At 44.5% G+C, this 23862-nt stretch overlaps 1 protein-coding gene across 1 annotated transcript; it reads right to left on the bottom strand.

Annotated features, from left to right (window-relative positions):
- Nucleotides 1-317: 317 nt before the first annotated feature.
- On the bottom strand, nucleotides 318-23011 carry LURAP1L (leucine rich adaptor protein 1 like). Its single transcript, XM_081845649.1, has 2 exons — nucleotides 21933-23011; nucleotides 318-1097 (listed from the first exon to the last, which is right to left on the bottom strand). The coding sequence occupies exons 1-2, from the start codon at nucleotides 22194-22196 to the stop codon at nucleotides 720-722; spliced, it is 642 nt and encodes a 213-aa protein (XP_081701775.1). The 5' UTR covers nucleotides 22197-23011; the 3' UTR covers nucleotides 318-719.
- Between the last annotated feature and the right edge of the window lie 851 nt (nucleotides 23012-23862).

Here is a 23862-nt window from a genome sequence, read left to right as displayed (position 1 = left end):
TGGCCTTCTCGTCCGTATTTATGTATAGGTTTTTCTTTTTTAAAAGAAACAGATTCCCCCCTCCTGAAATGTGTGATTTCCATTCTGAAGTCAGTAAGGCCCACGAGGGCGTTATCACATATTTTCTCTCCCGAATGTATGCATTGGCTTTATGAGGAGTTTTGTGGCATTTCCTTCTGGCCCATAATAAGCAAACTTCACCAGTCACCACACTGCTTGGCTGTTTCCCTTGACAACTCCCAGCTGAATTATGAAAAAGTATGTACTTATACCATTAGAAGGGGGGGGGGGGAATTCTTTACCTCCAAATCAACAGATAATAGAAAGTGTTTTATTGTCAATCAGATGTAGAATTTAGCAAAAGTTCAATTCCACACTTTGTGTTGAAGTTAAAATTAATTTCCTTCACCTTTATATATAGATATATTTTTGTAAAAAAATGGTCAAAAGTTATATTATAAAAGAGAAGAAAGAAAGAAAGAAATCACAGCAATAAATTAAGATGACAGAGAGAGAGAGAGAGAGAGAGAGAGAGAGAGAGAGGAGGAAAACCACCCAGGAGAGGAAAACAAAATCTAGGAGCAACCGCAGAGAGACTAAAGCAGGTTTAAAATAGATCGTATTTTTAAAAGGTGCTTTCAAAATGCTTAAAACAAATAGCAGCATAGAAGAATCATAAATACAAGTGCACATGTGTCCCTCCTAAAGTTCCCCTTTCATCAACCAAAACAGTAGTACTCGTCAGACTCAATCTTGGTATGTTTATGGAGGGACTGTGAGTCGTCTATAAGAGAAGAGTCACTGAACTGGTCCATGTCTGAAGGAGTACGTTGGCCAGGGACATCATCCGCCAAAGTGTCCAGGTAGCTCCCCACGGAGATTCCATCCAGCCCATCACTGCCGTCTTGCAAACTGTTGTAGCTGCCTCTCAGTGATGTCTCCTGACTCTCTAGCAAGCTGCAGAGACTGCCACTCAAACTGCTGCCCCTGCTGGTGATTGTTCCTTTTTCTTCAATCAACCACTTGATTGATTCGATGCTTTCATTGATGATCAGTAGCTGCCGCATTAGTTTGACATCTGTGGCTCGGAGATCAACCTGCATGCAGAAGAACAACTCATCAGTACACTGGATTCAGATCAATCTACTCATCTACGGACGCAAACAATTGTAAAAACTCAGCACAGGCTTTTCTTAGTAATGCATTAACGTTCAACCCATTGGTTTGAGTCCTCCCTTCCAGAGCAGGAAAAAACAAGCTGGCTCCATCTTACATGTGACAGCCCTTGAGATATGGCTATCTCCTCTCAGTCTCCTCTTTACCAGGCTAAACATCCCCAACTTCCTCAACCGTTCCTCATAACTGGGAATATAACTAGGGTTGTTGAGCTTTTTGGAGGAACCCCCCCCCAATAGTAACTTTAAGCTTTTGGAGCTTCCCCACCCCCCATCGCGTTGTCATACATCCAAGTTTTCTCTGACATCTGGCCAATTTGGCAACATTCCCCCCTGACGCCATTTGCACACCTGAAAACCAGGACACGTCAGGAATTTTCCTGACGTACAGCAAGCCTAAATATAACTTTCTGTGAACAGGACACTAGACTTCTGTTGATGCAGCCTAGAACAGCATTAGATTTTTTGCTGCTGCTGCTGCTGCTGCTGCATCACACTGTTGACTCATCTTGAGTAAGAACACTAATCTTAAAATGAGTATTTAAGAATAAAAGATATGCTGTGATTCAGATACATGCACAAACACACGCAAACAATATTTTGTGGCATAGTATAATGGTACACAATACATGTCGATAGTCAAAACGATTTCAGTCAACAAGGTTTTTATATAAAAAATGAATACAAATTATTGTGTAATGTAGTCTTTTATACTATTCGCTTAAGCCTTCTGTTTTTCTACATATGAATATAACATCTGCATTGTTCACTCACAATGAACTGGAGGAAGAAAAAAACATTCCAGACTCTGAGGAAGTGAGCTCTTTATCTTGCTTTGGCAAGCCTCCTCCTTTTCTTTCTTTTTTCATATAATTCTTTCCATAGATTCTTTTAAAATCTCAAGTCTGTCAAAATATCCTGAATTACACACTGCCTTCTTTTAAAAATTATTGCTCTGGTGGTTTGGATCAATGGTTCCTGACTGCTGGCCAAAGAACTGGTGCATTATTGTTGTTCCTCCACAATTCCCACATCTGTTGCGCTCCTTCCTCCCCTTATATTCCTCTCACGTTTCATGAACCTTCCATGACTGTTCCTCCCTCATTTTCCCTGCCCCACCTTTGTCCTCTGCATCACCAACCCGCCTTTCTAAGGAACCTAGTTCCACCCTACAACTTCCTTCATTTACCCTGCAAGTCCCTCCTGGATTTAGTCAGTCAGAAAAGCAGGGGTGAAGATTGAACCTCATGCTTGGGGACCCATTGTGGTCCCTTCCAGGTCTCTCCATCTGACCTCTGGACACTTGGTTGGCCAAACACCTTCTCCAACCACACCTTCCACAGGTCACACCTCAAAATGGACTTGCATGGATGGAATGTGCTCGCCTAGTGGGAAGACAGGGAGGGGTATATAGAAACCAGCCTACTGCAGAAAGGTGACATTTCTATGCAGTTTTGCCCACGTTTGCTTCTGGGTCCGGCCACTGTTGGTACATGGCCCACAAAAAAATTGCACAGCTGGGAACACAGTCCTCAGGCTGAAAAACGTTCCCCATCCCTGTAGGTACTGTGTCTGGTAAGGTAAAGGAAAAGGACCCCTGGATGGTTAAGTCCAGTCAAAGATGACTATGGGGTTGTGGCAGTCATCTCACTTTCAGGCCAAGGGAGCCAGTGTTTGTCTGCAGACAGCTTTCCAGGTCATGTGGCCAGCATGACTAAACCACTTCTGGCTCAACGGAACACCGTGATGGAAACCAGAGAGCACGGAAACACCATTTACCTTCCCGCAGCAGTGGTACCGATTTATCTACTTGCACTGGCATGCTTTCAAACCACTAGGTTGGCAGGAGTTGGGACAGAGCAATGGGAGCTCACCCCCATCACAGGGATTTGAACTGCGGACCTTCTGATCAGCAACCCCGAGAGGCTCAGTGGTATAGACCAGCAGTGTGACTGGTGCAGTAGGATGAGCGAGAAAGCAAGGAATTGGGATGTGGGACACTTGTGGAAATGCCTTTGAAGGAGAAACCTACATAATTTCCTTCTTCTACCTTACTTGTTACCATTATTTCATTAAACTGGGCAACTGAATCCTGAAGTCTTGCTTGGGAGACGGTGGCAGAAAGAGGAGCTACAGTTATGTTTCTAGATGCTTTCCCACCTGTTTCCTTGCCACGTAGGACCGGAAATCTTAGAATGCAGAAACACAGATCTTTCAAGCATATCACAAATATCATTTGTATATTTTTTTAAGTGTCATTTTTAATTGCCTTTGAACCCTCCTCTATGGAAAACGAATTTTAAACTGCCAACAGGGCAGCATCACAAGCACTTAGCTGGATGGTCGATTCCAGAGTGTTGTCAAATGTAGCTCTAATTGTACTTCCAACCTATCATTATGTTAGAAATGCAATGCTATCATGATTAAAGACTCGCCTATCTCTACCCATCTTGCCTAAACAGTCTTCCATGTGCAATCAGTAATACATGTAAAAGAGAGAGAGAGAGAGAGAGAGAGAGAGGCACCCAAGCCTAAAGGGTGATCATTATCACATTAGCAAATTTCCTCCCATTTGTAATAATAGCTTGGGAGCAACATGAATACAGTGCATTCCAATACTTGCTTATTCAAAAGACAACCCTACTGAGGTCAACAGGGCTTACTTCCAAGTAAGCGGGCATGGGATTGGAGCCTAGTTTCTCAAAGGGTAACTATTACAATAACAGCAGCCATGGTATGGCTAGGCAATTAGGAACTGATGTATCTTTTCAATGTTATAAAAGCACAAGAAGAGCCTACTGATCAAGCCAACGGCCCATCTCATTCAGCATCCTGTTCTCAGTCCTCTCCACACCAACTTTGTGTCCATTTCTATGATTAGCAGCACTGAGGGAAAGCCTCATACATGGTCTGAAGTAGGGCTGGGCAATATCACCAGCTAAACATGGTGATGTATGAATATGTAACAATGTCTGAAATAAGGATGGAACTATGTGATTCTTGACTGTGATTCTATAAATTTTATATACAGTAAAATGATGCGGGTGGCGCTGTGGGTTAAACCACAGAGTCTAGGACTTGCCCAATCAGAAGGTCAGCGGTTTGAATCCCCACAACAGGGTGAGCTCCCATTGCTCGGTCGCTGCTCCTGCCAACCTAGCAGTTTGAAAGCACGTCAAAGTGCAAGTAGATAAATAGGTACCACTCTGGTGAGAAGGTAAACGGTGTTTCCGTACGCTGCTCTGGTTCGTCAGAAGCAGCTTAGTCATGCTGACCACATGACCCGAAAGCTGTATACTGGCTCCCTCGGCCAATAGAGTGAGATGAGCACCGTAACCCCAGAGTTGGCCACGACTGGACCTAATGGTCAGGGGTCCCTTTACCTTTACCTTTAAAATGCCTTTCTATATCTTTAACACTAACAAAACAAGATATTCAATATTTTCTTCAAGTTGGTACCCTTGGCAGGGAGCATTTCCTAGCAGCCTTCTACTGAGCGGCTAAGCACCAGTGAATCGGTCTTGTTTACAGGTGTGGAAAAAAGACTGAAGCTCAAGGTTTCAGCAGGCAAGTGTTTCTGTGGGAGTAGAAGGGTTGAAGAAGGCTGTCCTTACTCCCGACACACACACACACAGGACAATTCTGCTGTAGCAGAGGTATCATTTTAATATTTTATCCAGGGTTTTTTCCCCCTTCGACTGTAGCTCACAGGAGCTCAACTCCAGTAACTCTCAGGTGGGCACCGTTGGCATTCTAAGAGAACAAGGTTCCTTCCAGTAGCACCTTAAAGACCAACTAAGTTAGTTCTTGGTATGAGCTTTCGTGTGCATGCACACGAAAGCTCATACCAAGAACTAACTTAGTTGTTCTTTAAGGTGCTACTGGAAGGAATTTTTTTATTTTGTTTTGACTATGGCAGACCAACATGGCTACCTATCTGTAAGAGAACAAGGGTTCACGGTGAGCTCCAGAATCTCTTTTTCTAGAAAAATAGCACTGATTTTACCTATTCGTGCCAACATGCCTAAGATGGCTTGGCTTGCTAATATGGAGCTGCCAGGGTCAATTTCACAAAATGGCATGAAATATAGGATGCCTCAAACCAGCACACCCAAGCAGTGGTGGAAACCAAAAGGCAAACTTGAGTTACAATCCACTTTATCAGGCGGCTACTTCCTTGTCACCCTACAAGTTTCCCCTCCACTTCCCAAGTCTACAGAACCCTGCAAAACATAAGCAATGTTACGTTCAAAGACTGCATTTGAACGATAGGCACAAACTATTCAGGACTTCTAAGTCCTGATGATTTCACTTGGAGAGATTTAGGCACATGCTTCAATAAACTCAAAGAAACTGAAATGTTTTTAATTTTGGCTGGCTCATGCCGTGTTTTATTACTGTTTTCCATTCATATTGTTTGTCCACCAGTGCTTTATTTTCCTATTATTATGTTTTATTATTATGTTTTTCATTTCTTCTCTTATCTATATGGAAAATATTTCTGACAGCACACATGCAGATTTCCAATTTTATTTTTATAGCTAGGTTGGACCTGTTTTGTATGAAATATAGAATAAATTTTCCACACCTTAAAACACACTCACATACACACATGTAGGATGTGAGCAATAACCACAAGCTATACCTCTGCTGTTTTTGTTTTTTTTGTTTTATTTTAATGCTTGCTGTTCATTGTATAAACACTTCTCTCATTATTGGCTGATTTTCTGCAGTGTGGACCATCACTTCTTTTTCTCATATTGCAAGGGACTGTAGGGACTGACTATTAACAGGGGTCAGCAAACCTTTTCAGCAGGGGGCCGGTCCACTGTCCCTCAGACCTTGTGGGGGGCCGGATTATATGTATTTTTTTGGGGGGGGGGTGAACAAATTCCTATGCCCCACAAATAACCCAGAGATGCATTTTACATAAAAGGACACATTCTACTCATGTAAAAACATGCTGATTCCCAGACCACCTGCAGGCTGGATTTAGAAGGAGATTGGGCTGGATCCAGCCCCTGGGCCTTAGTTTGCCTGCCCATGGACTATGATAATCTAAACAATGAAGCAACAACTTTGTGAAATCTGGATTAACTACAAGTGCATTAAGATGCTGAGTATCATTTTCAGTGGTAGCTCTATGTATTCCGGAGAATGGTGCATTTTGGGGTGCAGCATCTAAGATTTGCAGGAAAGCCATACAGAACCCTGTCCCATGAAAGGGTTCATCACACATGTGTTTCCTTGTTTTGTTCCCAAGAAGGCTTGCGGAACATGTGATGAGTTCAATGGCGATAGTGTACACATTTGATGGCCAAGTGATGAGCAAGCATGTTAAACTATAACCTATAATTACATAGGATGGCTAATTGAAAGGGAAGCCAAATGGGTGCTGGGACCAACCAGGATATTGGCTTCAACATAGGTGGCTGCAAAGGTTTAACCAGTGGTGGAAACAAGGGCATGCAAGTCAACCCTAAAATACTACTATTACCAATTGATACACATCGATTATGGCTTCGCTGAATTAGATCAGTATCAGAGTGCTTCAATTCGAATCAGTGGAGCTGCATAAAAGTGGAGTGGAAGATCATACACAGAACAATAAGACTATTCCTCTGGTACTTAGATCTTGGCACGGTATGGCAATTATTGGTACAGCTGCCTCAAATGAATGGGAAGGTTCTGCACATGCAAAACACCCATTTGAGGAGCAAACTGTTTTTTAAGGAATGGTTTCATGTGTTGCCCCATTAGCATTTCTTTTTGCTTATTGAAAGAGGTCTATGTAGCTCCTTCACATCTGCAGGCTTCAGAGGAGAGAGGCCTGATTTAAGCATGGCTTGAAGGTTTGAGTACAACCTTTTTAATGTATTTGTTTATATTAATTAGTGAGATTTACAGCCCACCCCATCCTGAAGGCCTTTGAAAGGAAATACAAGGGTATCGTGCAGTCAGCAGCAAATCTAATTTCTCTGGCTATGTGCAGCGTGAACTCGCTTGTAGCTGGACAGACTGAATGCCGCCATTCACAGCGAGGACTGAAACATAAGCCCAACGTTTTCACAGATGTGAACCAGTGTTGGAGCCATTTCGTTAAGAGACTTGAACTCAGATAGGTGTGATTGGGGACCGAATCACTGCAATCTTAACCTATTTAGTCGCCCAAACATTCCAATTAAATTATACGATGCAAACTTCATAGAAACTCGTAATGATGACTTCTGAGCCTCATTTTGACTCCTTTTCCATATAGTAAGAGGAATTACAGCTGAAGGCATACTAAATTACACAAAAATGAATGGGTAGGACAATGCTACTCATGGATTTCCCCATCCACTCAAGTAACCTGACATCTTCCTTGGAGTACTAGGTGTTGAAGCAACTGCTTCTTTAAAAAGAGCAGTTGTTACAGTTTCTGTCACAGCCTTTGACCTTCTTGGTGTAGGTATTGGGAATCTTTGCCCCCCCCCCCCAGATGTTGTTGAACTCCAACTCCCACCATCCCTAGTCATTGGCTGTGTCTCCAGGACTGATGGGTGTCAAAGTTTCCACTATAGGATAGAAGTGACATAAAATGGAAGTAGAGTTATCTGTCCATTCCTAACTTAAAGCTACAGCAAGGCAGCACAACACCTGAAGATGGCACCCATCCAAACATCTTCCAACTTTAATATTAATAAATAATAATAATAATAATAATAATAATAGCATAGATGGCTCATAAAAACCTATGTTTTGCAATCAGAATAAGTGCCATCATAGGGTGAAAATTCACTTGCAAGATATTCATCACCTATTTTAAAGGCAGGGACTGAGAACTTAAAAGTTATAGGCAATTCACTTTTGGATTAGCTAACGATTTACATATGCAAAGAGATGAATAATGTTTTGCATTTCTGCTGGCACAGTGGCATACATATACATGATGCCAATGAAATTATATTCATTAAATACATTTCAGGCTTGGTTATATAAAAAATGGTTAATGAAGTTTGGATTCAATCATCTTTATCAATTAATCAAGCGTTTTCCCCTGATCCTAAACATCTGTACAGCAAAATGCTATCCAACTGGAACTTACTCAAGTGTAAAGTCACAATCATGTAAAGTGGTACTTTGGTAACTTAATCCATTTCGGAAGTCCATTCCAAAACCAAGGTGTGCTTTCCCATAGAAAGTAATGCAAAATGGATTAATCTGTTCCAGAAGGCTGTAGCTAAAACTAGGAGGAGGAGGAGAACAACAGCAAAAACAAAAGCACCAAACTTAATCCGTTCCAGAAAGCGCAGCTTCTGATTGGTGCAGGTGCCCTGGAAATAATAGCTGACAGCCGCATCGGACGTTTGGCTTCTGAAAAATGTTCGAAAACTGGAACACTTATTTCTGGGTTTTTGGGATTTGAGAACCAAGACGTTTGAGTACCAAGACATTTGAAAACCAAGGTACCACTGTAAAATGTTTTTTAAAAAGAAAAAAGCTAAAGGTCCCCTTGATGGTTAAGTCCAGTCGAATTTGACTATGGGGTGCGGAGCTCATCTCACTTCAGGCCAAGAGAGCATGGCTGGCAACCCTACTTTGCCAGTCTAAGAGCTCTGAAAGAAGCAGAGTTTTGCAGCAATGATAGCGCTTTTCAGGCTGATGCTATAAGAGTGCATCTTATCTCCTTTCTCTTCTATGAATTACATTTGCAGGCACATTTTTTTTTTTTATCTTTGAAAAGATTCATAGACCACTTAATTATAAAACCTGCTAAGTGGTATACATAGTAAAAAATATAGATAAAAACACCTCTAAAATCCACTTTAAAACAATAACAGTGTTGCTTGGGTCTTTTGTTCTTGTGTAGTGCAGTTGCTGCTGTTAATATGTGGAAATAGTTCAGTTTGTTTTGTTTTGTTTATTGTTTATGACTACTTTAGCCCTGTTTGCAGTTGGGTAATTTTTTATATATTTTTTTTGTGGTAAGCTGCCTTGAGCATCCTCAGAACTATGAAAAGATGGCATACAAATAAGATTATTGATCGATCAATAATACTCAATAAAACGCAGCAAAAAAAAAGCAAGAAAACTTTGAAAGCTTAACACTGATACCGCCATTATATTTCTGGGTAGGCTTGCTAGAATTGTAAAAAAAGTTTCACCAGATGCCTAAAACAATGCAGTGTCTACATGGGAGTAGAAAAGCACACAAAAGGGATGTGGGTAGCACTGTGGTCTAAACCACTGAGCCTCTTGGATAGCCAGTGTGGTGTAGTGGTTAAGAGTGGTGGACTTGTAATCTGGTGAACCAGGTTCACCAGAACTCCTCTTCTTTTTGCTGCTCAGAGGGTCAGCAGTTCAAATCCACATGATGGGGTGAGCTCCCATTGCCCTGTCCCAGCTCCTGCCAACCTAGCAGTTCAAAAGCATGCCAGTGCAAGTAGATAAATCGGTACCGCTGTGGCAGGAAGGTAAACGCTGTTTCCATGTGTTCCGGTTTCCATCAGGGTGTTCTGTTGTGCCAGAAGTGGTTTAGTTATGCTGGCCACATGACCTGGAAAGCTGTCTGTGGACAAACGCCAGCTCCCTCAGCCTGAAAGCAAGATGAGCGGCTCAACCCTATAGTCGCCTTGCACTGGACTTAACCATCCAGCGGTTCTTTACCTTTATGTTAGAAAAGCATGCAAAGGAATGGTTTCAAGCACAAGAGTTAAGAAACATGCTGTTGCATGTCACACTGCTGCCCTGAATCTTGAAAACCAGATCTAGACCCAGTCCACACACCCCACCAAAGCATGAGTAATCTTTACATTGACTTTGCCCATTCCCTATTTTAAATTGGTCTTAAAACACAATTGCAGTGCCAAACTGTCCACTGTAGCCTGGCTACTGTGAGCCTTAAAGTGACCCTTAAAGGAGCAGAGAAGCTGCTAACTACTTGGATAATTAGTTCCATCCTGTTAACTTGTAGCTGTAGCATTCCTCATTTTAAATTTAATTAGTTTGTTCATGTCTGGGGAGGAAGGGTGGAAGGACTCTGGACCCAGAAAAATGGCTCCCTTAAAAAAACAAAAAAACAACCTGTACTTTTTATTATTATTGCAGTTGCAAAGATGCCAAGCACTTGAAGTCACAATTCTTTGCATAGGACTGGAAACCCTCGCTGTGTGAAGTGTGGACTTGAGCAGCCCTTATAGCCTAACAAAATCCACGGATTTAAGAGCCCACGTGTAACGTCAAGGTTGAGTCGGAAGGTTATTTAGATCTGTAGGAGAGGTTAGTTACACATGAAAACTGGTATAAATAGGGGGCTAATTCATTGCAACTATCCCTGAATGAGCCAGGACTGATTGTAATAAAAGACAGATGTCTAGCATATGGCACCAGAAAGATCGGCAGCATGAAAAGACAGCTATTGAAACTCAAATGTTTCCTTTCCCCCTTTCATGTCCTTGAGAAACAGGGATGAATGAAGTCAGGTGGACTGGAGATCTTCAAAGCTATCCTGAATTAGTGCCGTTTACATTGCAGTTGTTTAATAATAAGACTAGGGCGAGGGAAGGCTACATTTTATGCAGCACACATTTCTCCTCGTAGGGGAGCAAGAAATGTGCTTAGAAAATCCCTAGTACAAACTTACCGATGTTGTCAGACACAGTAATACAAGTGTAAACATTTAGGTCAGTGCCCAGAGATAAGGAGCGGTTGCTGGTGTCAGAAAATTTTGAAACAGATGGCACACGATCAATTCATTATTATGCGTTCTAGACATCTGTCTCAAGCAAGAAGGCTGAATTGTGGCTGAGTCATATAAACATCCAGGGGATAGACTTTAAATCTGCACATTATCCATGCCTGCCTTGACATGAAATTCTCCCTCCCCTCCTCGGCCCAGTAACATAGCTCTTTCTTTGGAGTCACGGCACATACAATATATACCATATGTGTTATGAGTGGGGCAACTTTTGTGTGTGCCTGAATTTGGACAGGTGAGTGAGGATTTCGAGCTGCTGATCCCTCTTAATCCAATTGGTTTAGAGCCTTGCACTGTGGACTTGTGATCAGAGAGGGTTGGGTCATGACAAACTGCTAAATTAAGATGTAAAAATAGATACTTATAGGCACAAACGTTAGCAGGAGCATACAGAACACAGCATGATGGTTGGAGGAATATTCCCAACTGAATATCCTGAGGAACACACACCTGGCCAATAAGCTCATGCCCTCCAATATTTCTCTGATGAAAATAGGGATGTCCTATTCAACAACCACAACAGCAATTTTATTATTGATACCCCACCCACCTGACTAAGTTTCCCTAGCCACTCTCAGCATGTTTGCCCAAATGGCAACATGGTCCCACAGTTGGAAAAAACAACAACACTGTTCTAATTGGAGATACCAGGGGCCATTTCACACAAAGCTTTGTTTGTCAGTAATAGCATCTCCAGGAAATTGGGTTGTTCTCCCCGCCTTCCCACTCTCTGAATCCTAAGGGTACTGGATCTATAATTTTCTTGACAAGATTTTCCTCCGTCGGAGCATTACTGGTTAAGGGAGGTTAACTTCCTTTAGAAATGGCTGTAGAAATAGTTAATCCAATGTAAAGTCGAGGTGGGCCGCATAAAGCAGTGGGTGGTCAGTCAGGGGCCATATGCCAGGACCTGGGAGTGGACAGGGCCAGGTCTGGTGTCCCGCTTGCTTCCCCTCACACTTATACACATGCACACACTCTCGCACACACATTCACTTGCACAATCTCACTCAGGCAACGTATTCATTCCTCATCCCCAATACCCAGCCTCCCCCAGCCTCCCTCACACAGACATCGTAAATGCCTTGCTCCCTCGCACAGACGCACAACCTTCACACAGATACAATCTTCCCTGATTTCTTTCTCCCCAACCCTCTTCCCTCCCACACAAACCATGTTTAACCTTCCCGGCAATTCTGAAGTACCGTGCTGCTTGCCTGAGGTTAGAAATGGGGTTCGTTGGGGGTGCAAGGTCAAAGCCTCTGCTCTCCATTAAAACCTGATGCAGCCTGAATGGAGCTCGGTCCATAGCGTACGAGCCTCTTTAGGGTCATGGGTTCGAGCCCCATGTTGGGCAAAAGATTCCTGCCATGAACTAAATGACCTTCATGGTACCTTCCAACTCTACAATTCTACCATTCTATGATTCATTGTCCCCATATTGCTGTTAGCAACAAAGGGACAATGAACTTGGCTGCACTGGGAGTGTTGGGGGAGGCATATTAAAGCCCCAACTGCTGTTCTTTTGCTGCTAGTAACAGTCCCCAAGGCTTGGTGGGCCGCAGACCCCGTATGTGTAACATAAAGCATCATAATCTTCCTAGCAAAAAAACCTATTGCGTGCACATGTTTCTAGCTCTACCACACCCTTCTTATGTTATGTTATTTATTATTTCTTATATTTATATGCCATATTTTTCCCCCTCCAAGGTGGTGTACATAGTTATCTCTTTCAGCTTTGGCTTTCTGGAAGAAGGTACAGGGTTATAAAGAATAGAACTAGCCGCCTGAGAAACAGTTTCTATCCAAATGCGATTTTGGTTTTAAACGCAGTGTAAGGTAGTCTCTATGGGAGTGTATTGTATTTAATTATGGGGTATCAGAGTTTTTAGGAGGTTGACCAGGCTGGGCTAGCTGGGATAGGCTTGTTGGTTTTTGAATGTCTGATGTAGATTTTTTTCAATTTTGTTGTTCTGTATGGGACAATGACAATAAAGATTATTGTATTGTATTGTATTGTATTGTATTGTATTGTATTGTATTGTATTGTATTGTATTATCGTATCGTATCGTATCGTATCGTATCGTATCGTATCGTATCGTATCATATCCTCCTCCCCACTGTACCCTAGCAACAAGCCTGTGAGGTAGGTTAGGCTGAGAGACAGTGACTGGCTCAAGGTTACCGAGTGAGCCTCGTGAGTGGAGATTCAAATCTTGGTCTCCTAGTCTAACACTCTTTATATCTTTCATAAGGGCCAATGGAAAACAAACATGTTCAAATCATGGTAAGAAACACCTCTAAGAACATCGCAGCCTACTCCCTCCTCTGCTCTTGAAATTTGTGCTTACTTGGTTGTTCTGTTAATGTGCTTTGCGAATGTACATTTTCTTGCTAGACATTACATGTATTAAATTGTTCTACCCAGAGGCCCTTGCAAAAAAATTAGCCAAGAAAAGTAATACTAATTACTACAAGCACGGTATGCAATATTAAAATGCTAACATGAGATGGCTGATAAAAGGCTTGGAATAAGACGGCGCATATTCTGAATGCAACTGAGGCGAACTAATATATGCATTTTGGTCTAATATATTTAGGAGCTATTACTGTTTTGGGCATGGTTTGGACATGGGATTACTTTATTTATTTATGTATTTATTTATTTATTTATTTATTCATTCATTCATTCATTCATTCATTCATTCTGAAAACAACCTTAAGAGTTTTAATGAAGACTATGCATTACCACTGTAGCAAAGGAAATGTTCTGCAAGGCTTTGGACAAGTATGAAATGTTTTGCAATTCCTCACAGCAGCAATTACGGATTGGGAAGCAGCCACAAACCTGTTTGTTTCCCTAAACTACTACTGTTGACATTAAACTGGGAAGGATTAGGGTAGTTGAGTAACCCGGCCCATTTGCATCGTCAAGTCTTCTGGGGACACACCTGTCAGTGGAAATGTTGTTATGAATGAGCCTAAGGGGTTGGAAGATCATTGCAGAACAGCCAGAACGTAAAAACATTATTACATTGAATATTAATAACATACAAATTAATTTTATAACTTTTTTTAAAAGTGTATTATTTCCAGTATGTTTGCGCTCATTGGCCAGACAGCAAAAGGCACAGTACCTTGTCCTGAGGAATTGGGGAGATTATTGCCTGCATGCTTTGTCTTATAGCAGGGCTGGTTCCAAGTCACAGGGGCAACAAAGGCCCTTCAGCAAAGTGCTCTGGAGTGGGCTCAGCCTCCATCAGTGAAGCCCCCTGCCCACCTGTTTCCTCTCCCAGCCTAGGAAGTCAGCTGCCATTTTAGTTTTCCTGCAAGGCAACAGCCACTGTCCCACAGCTTTGTGGGAAAATCAAAATGGCGGGCAGACTACCAACCACTTCCACCACATATCCTCCAACATTTCTCTGACGAAAATATTGTTACTCAATATTACTCAACAGTAACAACAGCAGCAGCAGCAATTTTATTATTTATACCCCACACATCTGACAGGATTGCCACAGTCACTCTGGGTGGCTTGGCTTGGGGGTCGCATAACTCCACACCCTCCAGCATTTCTCTGATAAAAATTGGGATTTCCTAAGGAAAAGGTGGATTATGGTGCTGGAGGAGACTCTTGAGAGTCCCATGGACTGCAAGAAGATCAAACCTATCCATTTTGAAGGAAATCAGCCCTGGGTGCTCACTGGAAGGACAGATCGTGAAGCTGAGGCTCCAATACTTTGGCCACGTCATGAGAAGAGAAGACTCCCTGGAAAAGACCCTGATGTTGGGAAAGATGGAGGGCACAAGGAGAAGGGGACGACAGAGGACGAGATGGTTGGACAGTGTTCTCGAAGCTACCAGCATGAGTTTGACCAAACTGTGGGAGGCAGGGGAAGACAGGAGTGCCTGGTGTGCTCTGGTCCATGGGGTCATGAAGAGTCGGACACAACTAAACGACTAAACAACAACAAGGAAAAGGGGGACATTTCAAGATCAAATCAGAAACCAGGATGGCTTCTGTAAATCCAGGACAGTCCCCAGAAAATAGAGACATCTGAAGGTTCTGCAGGGGTCCTCCAGCAAAGTGCCCTTGAATGGGTCTGGACTCTGTCAATGGTGCCCCCTGCCCACCTGCTTAGGGTTAGAGTTAGGGACATCTGCTGTCCCACAACTTTGTGGGAAAATCAAAATGGGAGGTGGATTTCCAGCCACTGCCACCATAAGCCTGCATCCAGAGGGCTGGCAGGAGGAGGAGACTGCCCCAAATTAGTCTGGTGAACCCTGTCCATGTGCTTGGGTCCCAGCTGCTGCCCAAGGGTGCTGCTGCCAGTCATTTCCCATACCTTCCCTAGTTAAAAAACCAGAGACTTTTCTAAACGTGAAAGCTGAACATTTCAGGGAAGATCCTAAAGCAATCTTGGAGGGACCAGGCCTGCTCAGGACTATTGGCTGTGTTGGGATATCAACCTGTAATCTCACTTCAACCTCTGTCTTCTTAAGTTCAAAGAGGTGTTGAGCTGATGTGAGCTGGAAGAGAAGGAAAGGCTCTTTTTCGTTCCAGGAAAGGAATTACATAAACAGTAGGAGGATTGTTATCTCTAAAGATGTTCATATTTAGAGAAACACAATGATATCTAAGAGAGAAGATTGGAATAGTCAGCAAGGGTGCGTACCTGAAACAACCTTGGATCTCTTGTTCCAGGTGAGGAGTCCTCATTTCAGCACAATGACTTTAGAGTCCTGACTATCAACAAACTCAAAGTAGATAAGCAAAACAATGGCCTGATCTCGAGATCTGAGAGCAGTAGCCCTCACAGGGCCTATAAGAATATGCAAATGTGTTGCTGGATCAGACCACAGAGACCAGCTTCTTCAGAAACCAGCCAAATATACCTAAGAAGCCTATGAGCTGAACAGGGATAGATGCCCCAATTTTCATCAGAGAAATGTTGGAGGCTATGCTATGATTACAACTTGGATCTGGTGTTTAAAAATATACTCTCTTTGAACATGGAAGTTCAATTTTTTAGCTGTAATGGATAATACACACTGACAGACCACAATCTTCTCCTCAACTATGTCAGTGAACAGGAGGAAGGAGGAAATACCTACAATGAATCCATACATGTCAATGTATGAGGAACAGAAACATTGTTGCCTGAATGAAGCCTTCTACTTCAATTTAAGAACAATGCCTCAAGTTCAGAACTACATGCACAAATGGGGCCACTAGGTTTGGGGGGATGTCCCCCTCAAACCAACTTCTTGAATCCAACTTCTGCTGGACTGGGACTACTTCATTTCATTTGGCCTGCCTCTACTGGCGAAAGAGCTCATGGGCTATGCATTGCTGAGTTAATTTTCAGACAGTTCTGCGACTGCTTGAATATGAGTGAAACCTGCAACTGTCCAGGTCTGTTGTAAATATAGTTTAGTGAGCTCCTAAGAGAGATGCTCTGCTCCAGAGGAAGAACTTTCTGCTCATCAGGCAATGGCTTGTCCACCTGCCTTGCCCCACCCTCCAGCCCTGGGAGCCTTTCCCAGACCAGGACTTTGAGAACAGCAGAAGCAGCTGGGAAGAGAGAAGTCCAAAAAATATATGTTGTGTGTCCTTGTTTCTCAATATTATCCTTTTGCATGTGTTTGTATTCAGCCTCATCATGGGACTGAAACTGCCTTGGTCGTGCTGGTTGATGATCTCCAACGGGCTAGGGACAAAGGTGAAAGCTGTTTCCTAGTTCTGCTGGATCTCTCAGCGGCTTTTGATACAATTGATCATAACACCCTTCTGGACAGTCTAGAGGGGCTGGGAGCTGGGGGCCCTGTTATACAGTGGTTCTGCTCCTTCCTCCTGGGCCGTGTCCAGAAAGTGGTGGTGAGGGATGAGAGTTCAGACCCTTGGGCTCTCACTTGTGGAGTGCCTCAGGATTCTGTCCTCTCCCCCATGCTTTTTAACATCTACATAAAACCGCTGGGAGAGATCACCAGGGGGTTTGGGCTGAGTGTCTATCATTATGCGGATGATACCCAGCTCTACCTATTTTTTAAATTGGATCCAGTGAAGGCAGCAAAGGTCCTGTGTGAGTGCCTGGAGGTGGTTGGAGGATGGATGGCGGCTAATGAATTGAGGTTGAATCCTGACAAGAAAGAAGTACTGTTCTTGGGGAACAGTGGGCAGGCTAGTATGGAGGACTCCCTGGTCCTAAATGGGGTAACTGTGGCCCTGAAGGACAAGGTGCACAGCCTGGGAGTCATTTTGGACTCACAGCTGTCCATGGAGCCGCAGGTGAATTCTGTATCCAGGGCAGCTGTCTACCAGCTCCATCTGGTACGCAGGCTGAGACCCTACTTGCCAGCGAACTGTCTCACCAGAGTGGTGCATGCTCTAGTTATATCTCGCTTGGACTACTGCAATGCGCTCTACATGGGGCTACCTTTGAAGGTGACCCAGAAATTACAACTACTGTAATCCAGAATATGGCAGCTAGACTGGTGACCGGGAGTGGCCGCCAAGACCATATAACACCGGTCCTGAAAGACCTTCATTGGTTCCCAGTATGTTTCCGAGCACAATTCAAAGTGTTGGCACTGACCTTTAAAGTCCTAAATGGCCTTGGCTCAGTATACCTGAAGGAGCATCTCTACCCCCATCGTTCAGCCCGGACACTGAGGTCCAGCTCTGAGGGCCTTCTGGCAGTTCCCTCACTGTGAGAAGCAAAGCTACAGGGAACCAAGCAGAGGGCCTTCTCAATAGTGGCACTTGCCCTGTGGAACGCCCTCCCATCAGATGTCAAAGAGATAAACAACTACCTGACATTTAGAAGACATCTGAAGGCAGCCCTGTTTAGGGAAGTTTTTAATGTGTGACATTTTAATGTATTTTTAATCTTTGTTGGAAGCCGCCCAGAGTGGCTGGGGCAACCCAGCCAGATGGGCGGGGTACAAATAAAATTATCATGATCACCATCATCAGCTCTGTGGGGCTGTCAGATAAACTGCCAGAACATCAGAAGCTTTCACATTTGACTGCATCATTCCTTACAATGCAACACACATCTTCAGAGTCACATGACTGGGTACTACTTTCTATGGCTGAATGGCACAGACCTTTTGGGGTGTTAAGGTAAGCAGAGAATGGTTCCACCACTCTTAGAAGTTCAGCAGGTGGTGGTCTGGAAGACAGAATTCTCTGCACAAGCTCCAAAATTGTGGAACTCCATCCTTCCCATAGAGGTCTGCCTGGTACCTTCATTATATTGTTTTTGCCATATGCTGATGACATGCCTCTTTACCCTATCTTTTGACACATGAGAGGTACATTTTCAAGACTCACGCTATTCCTGTGATTGGAATTTGTTTCAAACTGTTTTTCCTATTAAATTCGAATTGTTGTGATCTGGCCTGGGACCTGCTGGTGAAGAGTGGATAATTATTAATATTAATTATAATACTGCCAATTTGGCAACTGCTGCCCTCCTGGCACCACACTGCAGCAGCTGCAATTATGGCCTGGAGTAGCATTAGCCTCGCCCCTGCCTTGAGCATGATCTTCAAGGAGATCTTCTCAGTAGCCTGCATAAGAAGCCATGGGGAACCGAGATGGCCTTGCTCAACCACATCCATAATATATTGATGGTGGCTCCACTAAAGTCAGGAATTAATCTGGCAAAACACGCTGCTGTTCCTCTCTCAGGTCATGGTGGATTGTTAAGGATTAAATAAATGAGTGTGCACAGAACCAATGCTGGGTGGACAGGGAAACTAGGCCACAGCTGAGGGACAGCTTAGTTGGTAGTGCATGAGACTCTTACTCTCAGGTTCGTGGGTTTAAGCTCTATGTTGGGTGAAAAGACTCCTGGGGTTGGACTAGATGACCCTCAGTGTCCCTTCCAACTCTGTAATTCCTTCCTGCCGCAGCGGTACCTATTTATCTGCAGTGGTACCTCAGGTTACATACGCTTCAGGTTACAGACTCCGCTAACCCAGAAATATTACCTTGGGTTAAGAACTTTGCTTCAGGATGAGAACAGAAATCGTGCTCTGGTGGCACGGCAGCAGCAGGAGGCCCCATTAGCTAAAGCGGTGATTCAAGTTAAGAACAGTTTCAGGTTAAGAACGGACCTCCAGAACGAATTAAGTACTTAACCTGAGGTACCACTGTACTTGCACTGGAGTGTTTTCAAACTGCTAGGTTGGCAGGAGCTGGGACAGAGCAACAGGGGCTCACCCCTTTGCTTGGATTTGAATTGCCAACCTTCTGATTGGCAAGCCCAGGAGGTTCCTGGCAGGGCTAGGACAACCCTGGAGAGCTGCTGCCAGTCAGTGTACATAATTCTGAGCTAGGTGGACCAGTGGCCAGACTCAGGAGAAGGCAGCTTCCTATGTTTAAGCAGTCAAGAGTACCCCTATTTTCCTGGAAGAGGTAAAAATGGTGTGAGTCTGAAGTTGAAAGGTCCACCGCATGCTGATGGCGAACTTCCTCCACTCATTGCAATAGGGCAGCCGTCCTGATGTCTTCCAGCTGTTTGGTGCTATCATCAGCCTTGCCAAACCACGGAATATTAGAGTTGGAAGGGACCCAAAGGACCATCTAGTCCATCTAGTCCCTACAATGCAAAGCCTCAGCCAGCTTAGCCCAACAGTCAAGGAGAATGGGAGTTGCAGCAAAACATCTGTAGGTTTTGGAAAAAGTGCATGAAAGCCTTGACCAACAACTCGTTTGACCAAATAACCACTTTAAGCAGGAGCTGGAGAAGAGTGGCCCAAGGTCCGAGCCTCCCTTCAGCCAAGGTCTCCTTTCAGCGGCCATTGTTCTCTCCTGTTGTTTCTCCGCGTTTGTAGCAAATCAGGCCCACTAAGGTCTTGAGCAGGAATCCGAAGCAAGCTCTGACTAAATAAATGGAGACCACCAAGGGACAGTGTATGGTGGGCTATTGGATAGCTACTAGTAAATATACAACTAGCCTCAAAAAGAGTATGTAATATATTTAAATGGGAAAAGCTTTTCTTTTCTTTTAAATTATAGCAGGATCAGATTTTTGCACACAGAAGCCGGTGCACTGATGAAAACAGTGGATTGTATCCAATCTAAGTTCTACTAAGTTCCGTTTAGGGAAGTTTTTAATGTTTGATGTTTTATTGTGTTTTTAATATTCTGTTGGGAGCCACCCAGAGTGGCTAGGGAAATCCAGCCAAATGTGTGGAGTATAAAATAAAATAATAATAATAATAATAATAAGATGAAGAAGAAGAAGAAGAAGAAGAAGAAGAAGAAGCAGCAGCAGCAGCAGCAGCAGCAGCAGCAGACCCTGTGAATTTAATGGACACAACCAGCCCAGACAAATTAAATTCAATGGGAGTTGGGTAAAATTCAGTGTTAGTGAGCACCTTGAGAGGTCTTATTTTTGAGAACCCATTTGGCTTTCAAAATTTCTACTGTCAGTTTTTTCCCCTGCACAAATGTGTAACATATCTCCCACACGCGACATGTAACATATGTATCCCTGATTCTGCAAGTTATCAGCAGTGCAGTTATCTATCCTCTTCAAAAGTAAGGTCCCTAGCTAAGTATGTGGCTGCCAGAGTTCAATGGAGGGAGCAGTATACTCTGCATGTGCTCGGTGACTCCTTTTCTTTATGATGACATCATGATATTCCAGGAACTAGCCATAGTACTGAGAAGAGAGTCAAAATTAAGACCAAGACCAAATCAAGGCCTTGAGAGCAGGGCAAGGGGCAGGGGGGGGGGGGAGGGGAGGAGGAATGGGTGTGGGTGGGTGGAGTTCATTTCCAGGGGCAAAGGGATGGAATCAAGTGAATTCCAAACAAAGACAAAAATGTCTGTTGGCAAGCCTCTTCGCTGGGAAAAAATCTGATTCATGGAATGCACTGCCTCTTCAAATAGTTTTTTATCCTGCCCCTACCACATCTGACAGTGATAAAAAATATGCCAAACCCACAACTGGGCATCATCCCTTACTTTCAAGGTATATTATTTCCCATAAGGACTGTTTCTTCTATTTCACAGCATCCAAACTCAATACAGTATACGGAATCCTGTGTGAGTCAATACATAAATATTGAGGAATCCAGTAGCAGGCACAAATTATCGACAAATGCTACTTGAACATCCCTGTCCCCCCTCTCTTTTTCTGCATATAAACCTATAGGGCTTGGCCACAAGATCTGTTCCTCTACTCTTGCTTCCATTCTTTTCAGAGCAACACCGCAGGTGGAGCCATGCAACATGGAGTTTCCTGTGGAGTTATCACACCCACTTCTCACATTTTAGATCCAGTTGCCAGGCCTACAGGCAATTGCCTGTAGCTGTTTTGTGGGCAGGTGACTAGCTGTGCCTTATTATGAGGATTAAGTGCTGCAAATGAACACTGAGAGCACAGCCACGCTCTCCCACTCACGCCTACGCCAACCACACACAAGCACAGCACAGTGGCAAAAATAAAACACCTCCGGGATTCAGTTCTAAAAACAGGAATGCCGAGTCTCAGCCTTGATTGGACCCCCCCCCCCCTCCGCTTATCTTATGAGCAACAAAGCCTGGATATTTAACTCTAGGTCTGTAGGCTCCTGACTCCAAAAAGGGGGTGCGAGAAATGCTTTCTTCACCTGCTCAGAGGCACTCTCCTTTTTTATTCTACTGCTTAAAAAGAATACACCTCAAAAACGGGTCCTAGCTTGAGTTCAGCATCTTAAGCAGCCCTAGCTCCCATACTTTGTAACGCATGTCGCTGAGAACTTTACTCTTGGTTTCTGACATCATTTATTTTGGCGGAGAAAAGAGAGGGGGGCGCTCCAAAGAGAAGGAGCGCGGCTCTTCGAATTGCACGAGAATCGCACCAGTTCGGCGTGTCTCCCAGCAAGCGCAAAGCCCAGGCTTGCAGACAGCGAGCGGCGCGCAAAGGAGGAGTGCGGAGTAATGGTTAGATCCCTGCCTGTCCTTTGTTGTTGTTTCGCGGCGGTGCACCAGGGCGCTTGAGCTGCGTACTCTACTCACCATTTCTTGCCGGAGGAGGTGCAGTTTGGTCTCCAGTCTCTCCAAGGCGCTGGAACTCCTGCTGCGGAGCATGGCGGCTCTGGGGCCCAGGGAGGTGCAGAAGCCGGGGGTGGCAGGCCCTCCGGCGGGCCGCTCGGGTTCTTTTTCCCTGGCTAGGGAGACGGCGGGCTCCTCCCCGCGCAAGGAGCGCGCCAGGCTCTCGGGGACTTTGCGCCCCAGCTTGAGCTCGACGTCTCGGAGATCTGGCACGGAGCAATCTTCCATGGCTTGGCAAACGGGAGAAGGAGGCTTTTCGGATTAAGCGAGCTGCACTCGGCGGCTAGGGGAGGCGCAGAGAGCCGAGCTTTTCAGCTGCGCCGCCCGGCGCTGGCCGACCTCTCCATGCCAGTCCGCGTTCGGTAATCCAGGCGCGCAGCCCGCGGCAGTCAGACGCGGGGGCGCACGGCAGCCGAGCGGCGACAAGCCGGCCAGGTGACCCACCGCGGGAGGCAGCAGCAGCAGGAGAAGCCGCTGTCGCCGCTTCCCGGCAGCTGCATTATTTGGATTTTGCAAACTCCAGCCCTTGCGGTTGTTGCACCAGCTGCCTGCGCCGGAAACAAAACAAAACAAAAACCGCGAGCCGGGCGGCTGCAGAGTGCAGATCTCCCGCAATGAAGTTGCAAGGAAGCAGAAGCCAGCTACTTGGAAGATCAGGAGGGAGAAGGGACTTCTTGGAGAGTTGCTGCCCTCCTGCTCCTCCCGAGCCCGATCCCTTCTCAAGTCCGGTAGACTTGAGTGATCAACTGGAGTGAGCGCCCTCCCGGATTAATAAGCACGCACAGCGCTGCTCCTGACCGATCCTGGCGCGCGCGCGCGTGGAGAGAGCTCCCTCTATATCCCCCAGCAACAATTACGCAATAACTCCGCTTCCTCCTCCGATGCAACCGGTCCTACTGGCTCGTCTATACGGTGCAGCCAGTTCGATCCAAGTCGTCTGAGTGTTGTCGAAAGGCAGGTGTACCAGAGGAAAGACAGCCCTTTACCGTAATACTTAGAAAGGGGACTCCTCATATTCCCTAAACGATTCCAGCATTTGTTAAATTATGGCCCTCTATACCTGAAGCATTGTTCTGCTCAGACACTGAGGGCCTTCTGGTGGTTCCCTCAGTGCAAGAAGTGAGGTTACAGGGAACCAGGCAGAGGGCCTTCTCGGTAGTGGCACCAGCCCTGTGGAACACCATCCCTTCAGATGTCAAGAAAATGAACAACTATCTGACTTTTAGAAGACAACTGAAGGCAGCCCTGTTGAAGAAAGTTTTTAATGTTTTTTTATTTTATTTTTTATTAGTTGGAAGCCACCCAGACTGGCTCAGGAAAGCCAGCCAGATGGGCAGGGTATAAATAACAATAACAATTTACTATTCCTATCTAGCTGTAATCCAATAGCATTACAGTCCGAAGGCAGCATAGTCTTGGTTAGGATAGCTCTATCATTCTCTAGTTCAGGGGTTTGTCATAAAGTAATGCAATAAATGAATAAATAAATAAATAAATAAAGTAACTTATGACAAAAAAAATGCAGGCTGCAGTAATCTTGTTCAGGGTTCTAGCTAGCTGCATTCTTACAGGATTCACCATTTAATTCCCTCTCATTTCTCCAGCTATGTTTCAGAAATCAGTGGTGACACTGATCATGTTCAGTCCTCAATGGGATAGTTTAGGTCCCCCTCCCTCCCCACATCTGGGAATCTTGGCATTCCCCAAGAGGTCTCCTCTGGTGCTTGGTTTGTGCCCTTTTGGGTTCGTAAGGGTTCACAGGCAGACAACGAGTGTGTTATTAGTAAGGATAGCTCAGTTGGTACACAATGAGACTCTTAATCTCAGGGTCAGGGGGTTAAAGCCCCATGCTGGACCAAAAAATCCTGCATTGCAGGGGGTTGGACTAGATGAT

This window comes from Podarcis erhardii, assembly GCF_964252035.2.
Source record: "Podarcis erhardii genome assembly, chromosome: 17".
Classification (NCBI taxonomy): Eukaryota; Metazoa; Chordata; class Lepidosauria; order Squamata; family Lacertidae; genus Podarcis; species Podarcis erhardii.
This window is presented reverse-complemented; position numbering and strand designations above follow the sequence as displayed.